Below are 16,269 nucleotides of genomic sequence, written 5' to 3'. Positions count from 1 at the left end.
ATCCATATGTACAAAAAGCTTATTATTCTCAAATTTTGTGCACAAATTTTACATCCCTATTAGTGAGTATTTTTCCTTTGCCAAGGTAATCCATCCACCTGACAGGTATGGCATATCAAGAAGCTGATTAAACAGCGTGACCGGTGCTGGGGATAAAAGGCCACTCTAAAATGTGCAGTTTTGTCACACAATTCCACAGATGTCTCAAGTTTTGAGGAGCGTGCAATTGGCATGCTGACTGCAGGAATGTCCACCAGAGCTCTTGCCAGAGAATTTAATGTTCATTTCTCTACCATAAGCCACCTCCAATGTCGTTTTAAAGAATTTAGCAGTATGTCCAACCCACCTCACAACCGCATGTAACCACGCCAGCCCAGGACATCCACATCCAGCTTCTTCACCTGCGGGATCGTCTGAGGCCACCTGGACAGCTGATGAAACTTTTTTTATATATACTTTTTACCTCCTTTTCTCCCCAATTGGTAGTTACAGTCTTGTCCCATCGCTGCAACTGCCATGCAGACTTGAGAGAGGTGAAGGTCGAGAACCATGCGTCCTCTGACACACGACCCTGCCAAGCCGCACTGCTTCTTGACATACTGCTCGCTTAACCCGGAAGCCAGCCGCAACAACGTGTCAGAGAAAACGCCGTACAACTGGCGACCGTGTCAGCGTGCATGGGCCCGGCCCACCACAGGAGTCGCTAGAGCGCGATGGGACAAGGACAAGGGCTAACCCCTCCCCTAACCCGGGCCAATTGTGTACCGTCTCATGTGTACCGTCTCAGTTGCGGCCGGCTGCGACACAGCCTGGGATCGAACCCGGGTCTGTAGTGACGACTCAAGTGCCTTTAGACCACTGCGCCACTCGGGAGGCCCACTAAGGAGTATTTCTGTCTGTAATAAAACCTTTTTGTTAGGGGGGAAAAAACAACTATTTCTGAGTGGGTGGGGCCTATGGCCTCCTAAGCCCACCCATGTTGGCGCTCCTGCCCAGTAATGTGAAATCTGTATACTGTGGGGTCTAAGCAATTTATTTCAATTGACACATTTTCTTATATGAACGACTCATTTTTTTAAAATTGTTGCAATTTGCGTTTATATTTTTGTTCAGTATAGTTGCTGTGCATGGATGGGTTCTGTTTTGTGTGCCGATTTTGATATTTATGTAATGTATTTAGGGGGTTTAAGACATTGCACATTGGGCTTGTTTTTAATGACTTTTCAAATGTTTTATACACGCATTCAGTCTGATCTGACTATGAATGTTCCATTTATTTCTAGATGGAAACTAGACATACATTTTTAAACTCTTTTTAATCTCTTATTTTTTATATCAATATTGTGTTACAATAAACTGTATACTGTACATCTTTACCATGTTTTATTTACAACTGAATTTCATGACATATTTAACTACGCTTCCATATGTCTAGGAACCTATAATGCTCCATTTTGTCGGTGGGACATGTAGTTTGCATGTGTCAAAGTTTCTTGTTATCGCGCTGACCAACATTTTAAACTACAACTCCCATGTCACCATCGTCAAGGTGTTTCTATCAATATGGCTGTTGTCAGTCAGACAAAGGCAAACAGTCCGCTTGTGATTGAAAGCTGTTTCTTCTGTTAATAAGCGGTTTTCTCCCGCTGTTTTGTGGTGGTGCAATATTAAAGGGTCAAGTGTACGGAGGCACATCGAGATAGCTAGCGATATAAGGTAAGATTTTAATATATATTTTTTAGCGATCAAACGTTTAGCTACTTGATTTAACAATCAGCTAGCTAGCCTATACATTTATTTTCAATGGTGGATTAGCAGTTGTCTATCTGGTCAAAATAACCACCCCGTGAAATTAAACAAACCGTTGTCTGATTTAACTAGTTAGCTAAAAGTCAAATGCGTTATTTTGAGTTTGTTAGCTTGCCAATAAACTAGCAAGGAGTAGCTAGCTAACGTCGTTTTGCCAGTCTATTTTTACTCGATAGGTCTGTCTAGAATGGCTAACAACTAGCCAGTATTAGCTCTGTTTTCACTACGGTAGCAACAACAGCTTTTCTTTTCTCTACCAACGGCCTTTTGTTTACCTAATTTGCCAGTAAAGTAGCTAACTAACGATAATACATTGCAGAATGACTAATGTGAAACAAGTTCCTATCTGTGTGAATTATTTAGCGTTTCAATCTGGGCTTTACGCAGATGTGCAGTAACTCCACAGAAAATATGCAGCTACTTTACGCACCGATATGACTAAATCAAGATATAGTTGTAAAAAGCTTATTTTGTAGGTGGTGCCATTGATGAGAGATTTTTACAGACCTAAAGAGCCTAACAAACATGCAGCACCACAGTTGAAATGCTAGACCGCATAAAGAAGGGCAGAAACCAAGGACCGTGGGTAGTGACCAGGGTGGTGTTTGCTAGCCAGGTCTATGCCATCTGTCAGAGGAGACAACTGAAGGATCAGGTCAACCAAGGATGGGTTTATACACATCACTGATCAGAACTGAGGATAAATTACAGTTGTATAACAGTCTCTCTCTCTCTCACACACACACACACACACACACACACACACCATGTCTTGTGGTCTAACTAGAAGTTAACCTTTTTGTTAACTTTGTGCTCCTTCTGCTTAACCCAGCTTTGTTAGTTAACCTACGGTCTAGTTAACAGTTAACTGTGTAAATATCTCCTGCTCAGGTGGGTAGGTAATGAATACAATAGCAGTGATTGAGCCTCAGCTGGTCTAGGTTAACTGTCAACTAAGAGACAGGGAAGAATCCCTGTAACAAATTGTTCAAAGACAACACCTTGACACCTTTTTCAGAATTGTTGATGGGCTATAGATGATCACTTGTTGATGGGCTATAGATGATAAAAGTTAGTCAGGCAACATGATTTGAAATTTGTTTAGGACTGTAGCCAGCAGCGGACAGGTTTTAATGGTGTGATGGTTTACTTAACCCTGGCAGCAGACTATGAAAATGGCAGTTAACTTTTTTTTACATTTAAAAGTAAATCCAGATCAGTTGTCAGGTTTGAGAAGCTGGAATTAGGCTATAGATCACTGTCGTAGGGTGGTTCTAGAACTGAAAGTTAAATCCAATGTAAAGTGCAAGCATGGATCTAGTGGTCAGAATTGAATGCATTACCAGCCAATGCTTCATAAAATGGAAAATGTGCCGCAGCCTGGTTATGATGATATTGATTTCTATAACACAGTGAAATGCTTATGGAGAACCATGCAGCGGGGGAAGTGCATGTATTATTGGTCTTAAAGCAGTAGAATGATTATGAGATAGCATCTGCTGCTGCTTTCAAGGTGACTTTACATGAATTGCCTGCTGTTCCCGAAAGAAGCTCCCTCGTTTATTTTCTCCCTTCATACCGCTACTCCCCCTCTCTTACTTTTTCATTCCTTCTCTCTCACGCTCCTCTTCCTCCTCCCTCTCCCCCCCACCTCTGTCCCTTCCTCCCCCTCTTCCTCTCCCCCCACCTCTGTCCCTTCCTCCTCTCCCTCTCCCCCCACCTCTGTCCCTTCCTCCCCCTCCTCCTCTCCTCCAGAATGTCTCATTACACAGACGAACCTCGCTTCACCATCGAGCAGATCGACCTGCTCCAGAGGCTGCGGCGTACGGGCATGACCAAGCAAGAGATCCTCCATGGCATGGACACCCTAGACCGGCTGGACCGCGAGCACGGGGACAAGTTCGGCCGTCGCACCTCCTACGGAGGAGGAGGAGCAGCAAATAGCTCTGTGTCCGACCCCAATAGCACCACCACCACAAACAACAACAACACTGCCTCTGTTTCTGCCGCCACCACCTCCTCAACAACATCCTCTTCCTGTAGTAGTAATAATAATAATAATGGCGCCAGTGGTATTGGGAGCAGTAATGTTACCAACACCGCCCTGGCCTCATCCTCCACCAACTCTACCGCCACACAGACACAGTACCTCCCTCCACGTGGCGGGCTCTCCCCCTCGCCTAGCAACAGCTACGACACCTCCCCACCACCCGGCCCGCCCCCGCCCTCTGCCATCCTCTCGTCCCCGGTGTCGCTGGTCGCCATGGTGCAGAACGGGGGGCGGGACAGCCTGGCGGCAACGCCCAACGGGAAGCTCTCGCCGCCTCGGTACCCAATGAATAGCGCTGCTGCCGTCAGGCCGTTCGGGTTCGAGGCCACGGAGGAGGAGCTGGACATCGATGACAAGGTGGAGGAGCTCATGAGGTCAGTGATGATGTCACGGTGGGGTCAATAGAACTATTTTTATATCCCTGAAATACTGAACTTTGCAGTTTTTCGTCCTATTTGGTATGACAAGAAGTGTGATGATGGCTAAACAGACTGGTACCCAGTCTGTGAGATATCATATTCAATATGTCAGTTTATACACCAGTCCACCACCATCACCAGGACTGTGTCAGTTTATACACCAGTCCACCACCACCAGGACTGTGTCAGTTTATACACCAGTCCACCACCAGTCCACCACCAGTCCACCACCAGTCCACCAGGACTGTGTCAGTTTATACACCAGTCCAACATCACCAGGACTGTGTCAGTTTATACACCAGTCCACCAGGACTGTGTCAGTTTATACACCAGTCCAACATCACCAGGACTGTATCCGTTTATACACCAGTCCACCAGGACTGTGTCAGTTTATACACCAGTCCACCAGGACTGTGTCAGTCACAGATGCACTGTCTTTCACACACTTAAAAAGCATGAAAACATTTAGGCGACCACTTTAACTATTTACTAACTGTTATTAAGTCTGGGATGTGAACAGTCGTCCTGCCGTAGGACTCTGGATGTATGCGTCTGTTATGTTACAAGGATAACAGGATGAATGCATAGCTGTGATGTACAGTAACTAGAATGTTAAAAGCCCTGCTACCATGTCTGCCTCCTCATTGTATTCCATAATGTCCTGTAGGGGAAGCAGCGTTCAGAAACACTCCCCGGGATCAGTCTCATGTTGCAGAGTGCTGCTGTGTGGTTGGATGGTGCTGTGTTCCACACCTCCACGTTATCATCTATACTACGGATATTATCTTCAAGGAGGAATCTACTATTGGTCCATCCATTTTTGTACTTTTAACTGCAGATCGCCCGTTAATGTGCCTGTTTTCTCAGCTCTGCTGGGTTTAGAAGTTGGCACCCTCATCCTCCTCCTCCACCCTCCTCCACTCACCACCCGCCCTCCTCCTCCTCCACTCACCACCCGCCCTCCTCCTCCTCCACTCACCACCCGCCCTCCTCCTCCACTCATCAACCATCCACCCTCCTCCACTCACCACCCGCCCTCCTCCTCCTCCACTCACCACCCGCCCTCCTCCTCCACTCACCACCCATCCTCCTCCCTCCTGATTTAGAGCCAGTCCCAGATGTCATCCTAATCCCTATATAGTGCACTGCTTTTGAACAAGTTCCACAGTGCTCTGGTTTAAAGTAGTGCACTATATAGGCAATAGGGTGCTATTTGGGACGTAGCCTCGTAGTGTCGATAAGCAGCAGTCTTTCTTTGTGGGTCTCGCTAATTTTAGCTAGATAAGGGAGGTGGCGGCGTGACTCATTGGATCTGGGAAATAGGAAGAGTAGTGAAATAGTGAGCACCTGCAGGACAGCGACGGCTGTACACCTCGTCTTCCATCTGGTCAGATCAGTCTGGGGGGTGTCCGCCCGCACGTGGGGGGGGTGTCCGCCCGCACGTGGGGGGGGTGTCCGCCCGCACGTGGGGGGGGTGTCCGCCCGCACGTGGGGGGGGTGTCCGCCCGCACGTGGGGGGGGTGTCCGCCCGCACGTGGGGGGGGTGTCCGCCCGCACGTGGGGGGGGTGTCCGCCCGCACGTGGGGGGGGTGTCCGCCCGCACGTGGGGGGGGTGTCCGCCCGCACGTGGGGGGGGTGTCCGCCCGCACGTGGGGGGGGTGTCCGCCCGCACGTGGGGGGGGTGTCCGCCCGCACGTGGGGGGGTGTCCGCCCGCACGTGGGGGGGTGTCCGCCCGCTCTGCCCGCACGTGGGGTGACCGCACACACGTGGGGTGTCCGCCCGCTCTGCCCGCACGTAGGGTGTCCGCCCGCTCTGCCCGCACGTAGGGTGTCCGCCCGCTCTGCCCGTAAGTAGGGTGTCCATACGTGGGGTGTCCGCCAGCTCTGCCCAGAAAAACGGGCTTTGGAGATGAAATTTGACTTCCTTATGTTACAAAATCCATTTCAACAAGAGGAAAATAGATTCTTCATGTTCTGAATCCTTCCATGGGATCTTTCTCTAACATGTCATTCACATTGTATCAGCAACAAAAAAAAAGGGGGTTTTGTAACCTAATACATCCCATAATAAGCACCAAGCTCTGTTGACATAACGGTGCAGGTTTCTCGTAACTTGGCAGGTTTTTTCATTTTGCGGTCGTCGTCTTTAAAGTTAAATTAGCGTGACACGAGCCGAGTTAAACGTTAAACCGCTTGGAAAATAAAAAGCTCATTGCGCCGTTGACATTTAACAGATGTGCTTGTTTTTGTGAGAAATCGTTGAAGAAGAACAGGAATTAATATAGAAAAGTGTAAACTCAAATACTGAGTATCTGTCTTACCTCTAGTTTTATGTCCTCAGGAATGGAGATGACCAGTTTAACAGTGACCCTGTCAGGTGACCAGTAGCCTCAGTTTTCTCACAGCGTCTAGCCTAGCTGACGCAATTCAAATGAACTCACGTTTATCCACCTTTTTTTTCTCCTCTGGCCTCCGTTGATTTAGTTTCCCTAATTCTTGACTTCCTACAAGGGTTAAACTCCAATAACATTTGAAGGGATTATGACAGAGACATCGGGTTTGGCCCATTTTGTTTTCTTAGAGGTTGGTCAAAAGATGCACTTTTGATTGGACACCCAACTACATGGTAGTAGAAACACACTGGTCCATGTTTTACAAAGCAAACATAACTATGTTTGTGTGTGTGTGTGTGCAGGAGGGACAGCAGTATCGTCAAGGAAGAGATCAAGTCCTTTCTGGGAAACAGGAGAATCTCTCAGGCTGTGGTGGCTCAGGTCACAGGTCAGTGAGGACACACACACACACACACACACACACACACACACACATTCTGTGGCGGCCCAGGTCAGTGAGGACACATTCTGGGGTGGCCCAGGTCAGTGAGGACACATTCTGGGGTGGCCCAGGTCAGTGAGGACACATTCTGGGGTGGCCCAGGTCAGTGAGGACACATTCTGGGGTGGCCCAGGTCAGTGAGGACACATTCTGGGGTGGCCCAGGTCAGTGAGGACACATTCTGGGGCGGCCCAGGTCAGTAAGACCGTGAAGCTTCCACTATAATTGACAACCCCTCGCACTACAAGCCTGACACAGCAATCAACTTTCTAACAGACAGGATTGAATTGAATAGCCTTTTTCATCAGACATCTATTTCAGTATATGGGCAGTACAGTGATAGCTACATTAGGGGTGTGTGTGTGTGTGTGTGTGTACGCACACTCACACTGCCGTTCAAAAGTTTGGGGTCACTTAGAAAGTGCTTCGGTTTCTGGCCATTTTGAGCCTGTAATCGATTCCACAAGTGTTGATACTCAACTAGTCTAAATAAGGCCAGTTTTATTGCTTCTTTAATCAGCACAACAGTTTTCAGCTGTGCTAACATAATTGCAAAAGGTTTTTTGCAATTACGCCTATGTAGATATTCCATTAAAAATCAGCCATGTCAGCTACAAAAGTCATTTACAACAGTAACAATGTCTACACTATATTTCTGATCAATTTGATATTTTAATGGACAAAAAATGTGCTTTTCTGTCAAACAAGGACATTTCTAAGTGACCTTTGAACAGTAGTGTGTTTTATATATATATATGTATATATACACACTCACTCACTCACTCACACACACAGTGGGGAGAACAAGTATTTGATACACTGCCGATTTTGCAGGTTTTCCTACTTACAAAGCATGTAGAGGTCTGTCATTTTTATCATAGCTACACTTCAACTGTGAGACGGAATCTAAAACAAAAATCCAGAAAATCACATTGTATGATTTTTAAGTAATTCATTTGCATTTTATTGCATGACATAAGTATTTGATCACCTACCAACCAGTAAGAATTCCAGCTCTCACAGACCTGTTAGATTTTCTTTAAGAAGCCCTCCTGTTCTCCACTCATTACCTGTGTTAACTGCACCTGTTTGAACTCGTTACCTGTATAAAAGACCTGTCCACACACTCAATCAAACAGACTCCAACCTCTCCACAATGGCCAAGACCAGAGAGCTGTGTAAGGACATCAGGGATTAAATTGTAGACCTGCACAAGGCTGGGAGGGGCTATAGGACAATAGGCAAGCAGCTTGGTGAGAAGGCAACAACTGTTGGCGCAATTATTAGAAAATGGAAGAAGTTCAAGATGACGGTCAATCACCCTCAGTCTGGGGCTCCATGCAAGATCTCACCTAGTGGGGCATCAATGATCATGAGGAAGGTGAGGGATCAGCCCAGAACTACACGGCAGGACCTGGTCAATGACCTGAAGAGAGCTGGGACCACAGTCTCAAAGAAAACCATTAGTAACACACTACGCCGTCATGGATTAAAATCCTGCAGCGCACGCAAGGTCCCCTTGCTCAAGCCAGCGCATGTCCAGGCCCGTCTGAAGTTTGCCAATGACCATCTGGATGATCCAGAGGAGGAATGGGAGAAGGTCATATGGTCTGATGACACAAATATAGAGCTTTTTGGTCTAAACTCCACTTGCCGTGTTTGGAGGAAGAAGAAGGATGAGTACAACCCCAGAACACAATCCCAACCGTGAAGCATGGAGGTGGAAACATCATTCTTTGGGGATGCTTTTCTGCAAAAGGGGACAGGACGACTGCACTGTATTGAGGGGAGGATGGATGGGGCCATGTATCGTGAGATCTTGGCCAATAACCATCTTCCCTCAGTAAGAGCATTGAAGATGGGTCGTGGCTGGGTCTTCCAGCATGACAATGACCCGAAACACACAGCCAGGGCAACTAAGGAGTGGCTCCGTAAGAAGCATCTCAAGGTCCTGGAGTGGCCTAGCCAGTCTCCAGACCTGAATCCAATAGAAAATCTTTGGAGGGAGCTGAAAGTCCGTATTACCCAGCGACAGCCCCGAAACCTGAAGGATCTGGAGAAGGTCTGTATGGAGGAGTGGGCCAAAATCCCTGCTGCAGTGTGTGCAAACCTGGTCAAGAACTACAGGAAACGTATGATCTCTGTAATGGCAAACAAAGGTTTCTGTACCAAATATTAAGTTCTGCTTTTCTGATGTATCAAATACTTATGTCATGCGATAAAATGCAAATGAATTACTTAAAAATCATACAATGTGATTTTCTGGATTTTTGTTTTAGATTCCGTCTCTCACAGTTGAAGTGTACCTATGATAATAATTAGACCTCTCCATGCTTTGTAAGTAGGAAACACTGCCGATTTTGCAGGTTATCAAATACTTGTTCTCCCCTGTGTGTGTGTACAGTACCAGTCAAAAGTTCCAGGATCATTCCAGGATTTTTCTTTATTTTTACTATTTTCTACATTGTAGAATAATAGTGAAGACATCAATGCTATGGAATCATGTAATAACCACAAAAGTGTTAAACAAATCAAAATATATTTTATATATGATTCTTTAAAGTAGCCACCCTTTGCCTTCATGACAGCTTTGCACACTCTTGGCATTCTCTCAACCAGCTTCATGAGATAGTCACCTGGAATGCATTTCAATTAACAGGTGTGCCTTGTTAAAAGTGAATTTGTGGATTTTTTTTTTTCCTTAATGTGTTTGAACCAATCAGTTGTTGTGACAAGGTAGGGGTGGTATACAGAAGATAGCCCTATTTGGTAAAAGACCAAGTCCATATTATGGCAAGAACATCTCAAATAAGCAAAGACAAATGACAGTCCGTCATTACTTTAAGACATGAAGGTCAGGCAATGTGGAAAATGTGAAGAACTTTGAAAGTTTCTTCAAGTGCAAACCATCAAGCGCTATGATGAAACTGGATCTCATGAGGATCCCCACATGAAAGGAAGACCCAGAGTTGCCTCTGCTGCAGAGGATAAGTTCATTATAGTTAACTGCACCTCAGATTGCAGCCCAAATAAAAAGTAACAGACACATCTCAACATCAACTGTTCAGAGGAGACTGTGTGAATCAGGCCTTCATGGTCTAATTATTGCAATGAAACCACTACTAAAGGACACCAATAAGAAGAAGAGACTTGCTTGGGCCAAGACACACGAGCAATGGACACTAGACTGGTGGAAATCTGTCCTTTGGTCTGATGAGTCCAAATTTGAGATTTTTGGTTCCAACCGCTGTCTTTGTGAGACGCAGAGTAGGTGAACGGATGATCTCTGCATGTGTGGTTCCCACCGTGAAGCATGGAGGAGGTGGTGTGGGGGTGCTTTGCTGGTGACACTCAGTGATTTATTTTGAATTCAAAGTACACTTAACCAGCATGACTACCACAGCATTCTGCAGCGATACGCCATCCCATCTGGTTTGGGCTTAGTGGGACTATCATTTGTTTTTCAACAGGACAATGACCCAACACACACCTCCAGGCTGTGTAAGGGCTATTTGACCAAGAAGGAGAGTGATGGAGTGCTGCATCAGATGACCTGGTCACAATCACCTGACTGCAATCCAATGAGATGGTTTGGGATGAGTTGGACCGCAGAATGAATGAAAAGCAGCCAACAAGTGCTCAGCATAGGTGGGAACTCCTTCAAGACTGTTGGAAAAGCATTCCAGGTGAAGCTGGTTGAGAGAATGCCAAGTGTGTGCAAAGCTGTCATCAAGGTAAAGGGTGGCTATTTGAAGAATCTCAAATATAAAATATATTTTGATTTGTTTAACACTTTTTTTTTTTGTTTACTACGTGATTCCAAATGTGTTATTTCATAGTTTTGATGTCTTCATTATTCTACAATGTAGAAAATAGGAAAAATGAGGAAAAACACTTGAATGACTAGGTGTTAGAAAACTTTAGTGTGTATTTCTATATGCAGTACAGTGATAGCTTACAGCGAAGAGAATTGTAGCTAAGTCTCAGTGGAAGGTGTGTGTTTTATTGGCTGGTAGGACTGCTGTTTTTAACTGTGGTGCCTGTCTGTGTGGTTCCAGGAATCAGTCAGAGCAGGATCTCTCATTGGTTGCTCCAGCACGGCTCTGACCTCAGCGAACAGAAGAAGAGGGCTTTCTACCGATGGTACCAGCTAGAGAAGACCACCCCAGGTACATCTCTCTCTGTCGCTCGCTCTCTCTCTGTCTCCCTCGCTCGCTCTCTGTCTCTAAACTAAAACAATTTCAGCCTGTTTGGTTCCATTTGGTGTCTAGTGAATACGAGACATGTTATAAAGGCTTAACTTAATGCTTTCTCTCTATTGGCTCCTCCAGGTGCCACTCTAAACATGTGCCCTGCCCCCATGGCTCTGGAGGAGATGGAGTGGAGACAGACCCCGCCCCCTATAAGCACCGGCCCCGGGAGCTTCCGTCTTCGGCGTGGGAGTCGCTTTACCTGGAGGAAGGAATGCCTAGCTGTGATGGAGAGGTTAGGATGAGGGGGTGAGGGGGAAAGAGGGCAGGAGATGTGAGGAGAGGGCACTTGTCAAAAGTAGTGCACTACATAGGGTAGTATCTCAGCCTTGCGGCCTCTCTTCTCATAACCCATTAGATGAGAAGGTCAAGGGTGACCTCATCTCATCCAATGGGTTTTGAGAAGGGGGGGGGCGAGGAGAGCGGTGGGAATAGGGTACCATTTGGAATACTACCTGAATCGGTGTTTTGCCATGACAACCGCCTCTTCTCCTCAGCTACTTCAATGACAACCAGTACCCTGACGAAGCCAAGAGAGAGGAGATCGCCAACGCCTGCAACGCTGTCATCCAGAAACCAGGTATTTCCTTCTGTCTACCTTACTGTTGTACTGGCTTGTCCTAACACAAGCACCTCTTTTCTTACTAGGACCTGATTTTGCTGATAGCTACTTTGTTGAGTAAAGTTTTACTTACAATGACTGTGGTATGAGGTTGGTTATTTGTCTTACCTAGCTACCTTAAGCTGAATGCACTGATTGTGAGTTGCTCTGGATAAGAGCGTCTGCTAAATTCTTATTTAAAAAAAATAATAAAAAATACAAATCAGCATACTTTTCCCTAAGGAATATAATTTACTATATGCAATAATAATCTGTGGAATGTTTTATTCCAGGGAAGAAGCTTTCGGACCTGGAGAGAGTCACATCCCTCAAAGTCTACAACTGGTTTGCCAACCGACGCAAAGAGATCAAGAGACGGGCTAATATTGGTAACGCTGGGCTAATATTGGGGAGGCTGGGCTAATATTGGGGAGGCTGGGCTAATATTGGGGAGGCTGGGCTAATATTGGGGAGGCTGGGCTAATATTGGGGAGGCTGGGCTAATATTGGGGAGGCTGGGCTAATATTGGGGAGGCTGGGCTAATATTGGGGTGACGCTGGGCTAATATTGAGGTGACGCTGGGCTAATATTGGTAACGGGATTGGGGACGTGGGATTGGGGACACTGGGCTAATATTGAGGGGACACTGGGCTAATATTGGGGACGTGGGATTGGGGACGTGGGATTGGGGACACTGGGCTAATATTGAGGGGACACTGGGCTAATATTGGTAACGTGGGATTGGGGACACTGGGCTAATATTGAGGGGACACTGGGCTAATATTGGTAACGTGGGATTGGGGACACTGGGCTAATATTGAGGGGATGCTGGGCTAATATTGGTAATGTGGGATTGGGGACGCTGGGTATCTGTTATAATAAAGACAAAGATCCAGGGCTCGGTTTCTCGATAGTGATGGAACTTCGGCTTAGGAGTGTTTTAAACAATACGTCTTTCCTACAACGTCCCCAAAGACGTAACATAAGTTTCCCAAAACACCACGCAGAGAAAATGTTTCGGAAGTGAGTCGTTGAGGCATGTGTTGATACTGTATGGAGAGAAAGGAAGAACTGTTCTCGGATCAGTGTTCTCCATTCAACTCTTACATTATAATTATTCCGCAATACTGACGACTGATCAGATCCTAGAAAGATATTATCACCTATGGCTGCAAATATTAGGCGGCTTATTATAATGTTTACCCTATAATAAGTCAAGATTTAGCACAACATGCTAGGCTACACATGAAATATATTCTGTTTTCTCAAGAAGCCACGATCTTGGAGAGCCATGGGATAGACGTCCAGAGTCCTGGAGGACACTCCAACAGCGACGACATCGATGGAGGCGACTACACAGAACAGGCCTGTGACCTGCCTTACTTCGACAAGAGACCCATGGCCAGACCCTTTGGCTTCTACAGGCTGGAGCCCACTTCACCCACACAGGTATGCATCCAGGACCAGGGACCACAGTTTCATATGCCCAGCCATGAAATTTATAAACTTGATCTCCACTGTAAAAACCGTCTTGACATTATCTCCGACATTTGCAACATTGTTGAAATATTAAAATTCAATCTCCACTGTGTCCTATAATAATGAAGGTGTTGGGAGTTGTGACGAGACAGTGTTTCAGCCAGTCAATCATGAATCAGCGTCATTTTTATAAAGAAATGTCAATAAAAAAAAATAAAAACGGTAAAATGAAACGAAATGCAGCTAGTTTGCCGTCTTGCTAGCATCAGTCTGAAGTGATTGTGTTTGCTGTCTTGCTAGCTTCAGTCTGAAGTGATTGTGTTTGCTGTCTTCTAGCTTCAGTCTGAAGTGATTGTGTTAGCTGTGTAGTTGGCTAGCTAGCAAGTGGGGGAAGAGCTTCCATAGCAACCATTTTGGTTTCCGATAGCAACCTGCAAAGTTCTGGAACTATCAACCAGCGCTTGTGTTGTTTTGCTTTACATGGCAGTCAATAGGAATAGAACTAACGACCAGAGAACTCCTAAAATTGCACTTGACAACCAGTGTTTGTGAATGTAGCGTTGTGTTTTGTTGAAAAATGTATGGTTTGGGAAAGAATCTTCCTTTTTTAATTCTGTTAACCCGTTGTATAAAAGCAATAATACACAAGTCCATGTGTCATGACATTTTTACCACGGCTTCGCCTCGTAGCTATGACCACGTCACAGCCATGATAGAAATGTCATAACACATGGCCTCGTATTATTGGTTAACTACATCTCTGCTTGTTCCCCTCCTTAACCAGAGTCCCATGTTAGATGGGCAGCATTTTCCCCCAGTCAATATGCTCAGATTACCGTAGTCACTACTAGGGCTATCTCCATTTTGAAGTAGTCACATGGGTGGGACCACTGAGGTATAATAAGAACTGGAGACTGCGTACAAGATGTCCGCCCGTTGTTTTCAAGGAAATCTACTCAGGTTTGCGTACGCCGATTCATGCATTGTCTCTATCCGGGTTGTACGGACCAACATCACATGCACACATGCACTCAGCGCGCACAGGGAGCAGCGACAATTATTTGAATAATTCAATGGATGTTTTTATTTTTTGCACAAAGGCCATGACTGAAGTGTCTTATTAAGAATTTTGCAATCTTACTTTTCTGTGTCCATGTCAGTTAAATGTCAGTTAAACTGTCAGTTAAACTGCAGTACCAAAGAAAAACAGTAGGAGCAGTCAACCTATTTATTTATTTTTTAATAAATTTAACTAGTCAAGTCGGTAAAGAACACATTCTTATTTTCCTTGTCAGCTCAGGGATTTGATCTAGCAACCTTTCGGTTACTGGCCCAACGCTCTAACCTCTAGGCTACCTGCCGCCCCTGCTTCCTCTCTGCTATGGGCAGAGAGGACGAGGCGAAGCGAGAGAGTTTACACCGCCCAAAATCTGTCCACAAAAAAATCTGACCACGAAGTGAGAAATTGTTGTACGGAGGTCCATGATTGTTGAATTTAGTCAACAAAAATGTGTATTTCTAATTTTCTACGTGAGGCTTATTTGATTTAATAGAAGCTGTCATGGTTAGGTTGTTACAAATGTACTGATATAAGTGGACATACGTGACATTTCGGCAACTTTTGAAAAATACTACTTTATATTGGCGTTGTGTCTGTTCACACGTATCCGCCCTCTCATTGGCTAGAATGGCCCCACCTGATCTCTCCATTAGGGCAGTCACTTAACTATCTTGTCAATATAATTGATCATCTTTGCTATGGGTTAAGGAAGGGTCACAGGATTCCATCCAGGTCGTCAGGATGGGTCAGCCAATGAATTATACTCCTGAGCAAAGTTTCCATAACTAAGACGATACACTGCAGGTGGCGGTAACCTTGGCTTTGTACATGTTAGGACAATACACTGCAGCACAGTAGGTGGTGGTGTGCTCCATTTTAGTTGATGTACGGACTGCTAGTACACTAATAGAACAAGAGAGTGACTACTTTAAAATGGAGAGTGGCTACTTTAAAATGGAGAGTGGCTACTTTAAAATGGAGAGTGGCTACTTTAAAATGGAGAGTGGCTACTTTAAAATGGAGAGTGACTACTCTTTCCATATGGATGATCTCTCCCCTCCTCCTCCTAGGATGATGGTCCAGGCCATGGAGACCACCAGGACCCCATCTCTCTGGCCGTGGAGATGGCAGCAGTCAACCACACCATCCTGGCTCTGTCCCGGACCGGAGGGGTGCCCAGCGACATCAAGACAGAGGCCCTGGATGATGACTGAACAAGGAGAGGGGAGGGGGTTACTGGATGATGACTGAAGAAGAGGAGGGGGAAGAGGAGAGGGGGTTACTGGATGACTGAACAAGGGGAGAGGGGAGGGGGTTACTGGATGATGACTGAACAAGGAGAGGGGAGGGGGTTACTGGATGATGACTGAACAAGGGGAGGGGGAAGAGGGGAGGGGGTTACTGGATGATGACTGAACAAGGGGAGGGGGAAGAGGGGAGGGGGTTACTGGATGATGACTGAACAAGGTGAGGGAGGGGAGGGGGTTACTGGATGACTGAACAAGGGGAGGGGGAAGAGGGGAGGGGGTTACTGGATGGATGACTGAACAAGGGGAGAGGGGAGGGGGTTACTGGATGATGACTGAACAAGGAGAGGGGAGGGGGTTACTGGATGATGACTGAACAAGGGGAGGGGGAAGAGGGGAGGGGGTTACTGGATGATGACTGAACAAGGGGAGGGGGAAGAGGGGAGGGGGTTACTGGATGATGACTGAACAAGGGGAGGGGGAAGAGGGGAGGGGTTACTGGATGATGACTGAAGAAG

General features: G+C 46.1%; 1 protein-coding gene across 2 annotated transcripts; it reads left to right on the top strand.

The window, feature by feature from the left end:
- Positions 1-534: 534 nt before the first annotated feature.
- On the top strand, positions 535-15,776 carry hmbox1b (homeobox containing 1 b). 2 transcript variants are annotated; one of them, XM_029697930.1, is made up of 9 exons: positions 535-1,716; positions 3,565-4,233; positions 6,974-7,059; positions 11,172-11,282; positions 11,445-11,598; positions 11,861-11,943; positions 12,258-12,353; positions 13,236-13,414; positions 15,575-15,776. In XM_029697930.1, exons 2-9 carry the CDS (start codon positions 3,566-3,568, stop codon positions 15,716-15,718), a joined length of 1,521 nt encoding a protein of 506 aa, XP_029553790.1. In that variant the 5' UTR covers positions 535-1,716; position 3,565; the 3' UTR covers positions 15,719-15,776. The 2 variants fall into 2 exon arrangements, with proteins under 2 accessions (XP_029553790.1, XP_029553872.1); XM_029698012.1 differs by having other exon boundaries at positions 13,239-13,414; positions 15,575-15,764.
- The last annotated feature ends 493 nt before the right edge of the window (positions 15,777-16,269 follow it).

The sequence above is a fragment of the Salmo trutta genome, chromosome 1, assembly GCF_901001165.1.
Source record: "Salmo trutta chromosome 1, fSalTru1.1, whole genome shotgun sequence".
NCBI classification, from domain to species: domain Eukaryota; kingdom Metazoa; phylum Chordata; class Actinopteri; order Salmoniformes; family Salmonidae; genus Salmo; species Salmo trutta.
The sequence above is the reverse complement of the archived record's forward strand: the minus strand, read 5'-3'. Positions and strand labels throughout refer to the sequence as shown.

Excerpts from the sequence above, each read along its gene's own strand:
- hmbox1b (XM_029697930.1), top strand. The coding sequence starts at position 3,566 with ATGTCTCATTACACAGACGAACCTCGCTTCACCATCGAGCAGATCGAC. Across the intron at positions 7,060-11,171 it reads TGTGGTGGCTCAGGTCACAG|GAATCAGTCAGAGCAGGATC; the intron begins GTCAGTGAGGAC and ends GTGTGGTTCCAG. Across the intron at positions 11,283-11,444 it reads GCTAGAGAAGACCACCCCAG|GTGCCACTCTAAACATGTGC; the intron begins GTACATCTCTCT and ends TGGCTCCTCCAG.